Below are 1,550 nucleotides of genomic sequence, written 5' to 3' on the forward strand. Positions count from 1 at the left end.
TGGTAATTAATTCTTTATGTTATTGTCATTAAGTAGGTAATGAGTCACAAAACAAATAATCAAAACATTTCAGAGGTGGGGGCGCCAAAAGTGTCTTTGCCCTCGGGTGCTGAGAACCCTTGCTATGCCACTGTTTAGCAGTGAAGGTTATGAAGACAAAAGTTGGTGCAATTGAACCCTTTAAAGATTCTTCAGTCTTGGTATAGTATCATATATGTGTTTCATCAAACATCCCTTGGAAGCATGGTGAAACCTGTTCTTCCATTCATACCGATTCCTCACTACAACCTCCTAAATGATCATATTCAACTAAACAGGACAGCCACTTGAATGACCATATTCATTTATGTTCACCTAAAATACCATTCAGCCCAAGCTGTCCACATAGGATGTACCAGTCATTGGTAGAGACAACGTAACCTTGACTCAGCTGCCAACAATATAGATGTTTTGCCACTGTTACCAATTCAGTGAGTGAACTGACTTGAATCATATCTACTTGATGTTAATTCAGAGTCATTAAGAAATTTGCAGCTGTTTGATCACATTGGTAAATGGACTAGTTATTTAGAATTGTAATGTAGTGCTAAATTTTAGTTGCAAAGTGAGTCTCCTTCAGTTTACAAACAGCTGTTTATCTAAACAGAGAGTGAGTTTCCTTTGGTTTACACACAGTTGTTTATGTTTAAGTGAGTCCCCTTAAATTTACAATCAGCATTTTATCTAAACAGAGAGTGAGTTTCTTTTTGTTTACACACAACTGTTTTATTTTTAAATAAAAAGTGAGTCTTCTTCAATTTACAAAAGCTGTTTATCTAAACAGAGAGTGAGTTTCTTTCAGTTTATAATCATATGTATATCTCCAATTAGCAAATGAGTCTCCTTCATTTTCCTGAAATTGAAGTGAAAGCAGTGCTAGTTTGAGAAAGATTGTAGCTGTGTGTTTAAAGAAGAATATCTATTAGTAGGTAATGTATAATCTAAACTGCATCATCCACTGTTAGTTTCTAGTGAGAAGGGTATAGAATATTTCACTTATACCATTTTTTTATATGTCAACTTAGACATCATACACCTTTACATTTACATCTATATGAAAGTTGTACGTTTAACCCACAGGCACCTGCTCGTTAGTGTGGTTGACACTGATTGTCGACTGTCACTCTACACGTGGTTAATAATACTGGTGTGCCAAAAACCACCAGTCACCAAGGGGTTTCAGATAAACCTGCCTCTAACCAAGACATCAACCAAGGTATGGAACTTTGTAGTTTTTATGAAGTCATTTTTTGGAATGCTTTGAAGATTTAAACCCTTTTTTCTAATTATAATGTAGCATCATCTGTTCTGTTTTAGAGATATAACAAACTATAGAAACACCTCCTGTGTTGCTATAGAATGCTGTGAAAACTGTCTGTTTTAACAATTTAAGAAGTGTCTCCTGTGTTGTTATAGTGTTGTGAAAATTGTCTGTTCTAACAATTTAAGAAGCATGTGTTTCTCTTCTATAAAATTAAACTTAATTTAGTTTGAACATAAAGTAGTGATAG

At 34.5% G+C, this 1,550-nt stretch overlaps 1 protein-coding gene and 1 long non-coding RNA gene across 2 annotated transcripts in view; one reads left to right on the forward strand and one right to left on the reverse strand.

Moving 5' to 3' along the window:
* Positions 1 to 1,550, forward strand: part of LOC106470992 (nephrocystin-4-like) — a 90,807-nt gene that overhangs the window by 84,601 nt on the left and 4,656 nt on the right. The window contains exon 24 of the mRNA XM_022399631.1: positions 1,120 to 1,255. Within this exon, the coding sequence (XP_022255339.1) occupies positions 1,120 to 1,255 (136 nt within the window). The remainder of the gene's footprint in view (positions 1 to 1,119; positions 1,256 to 1,550) is intronic.
* The window catches only part of LOC111088748, a 9,119-nt gene that overhangs the window by 1,706 nt on the left and 5,863 nt on the right, over positions 1 to 1,550 (reverse strand). The gene's annotated exons all lie outside the window — the stretch shown is intronic.

The sequence above is a fragment of the Limulus polyphemus genome, unplaced genomic scaffold (genome assembly GCF_000517525.1).
Source record: "Limulus polyphemus unplaced genomic scaffold, Limulus_polyphemus-2.1.2 Scaffold4342, whole genome shotgun sequence".
Lineage (NCBI taxonomy): Eukaryota > Metazoa > Arthropoda > Merostomata > Xiphosura > Limulidae > Limulus > Limulus polyphemus.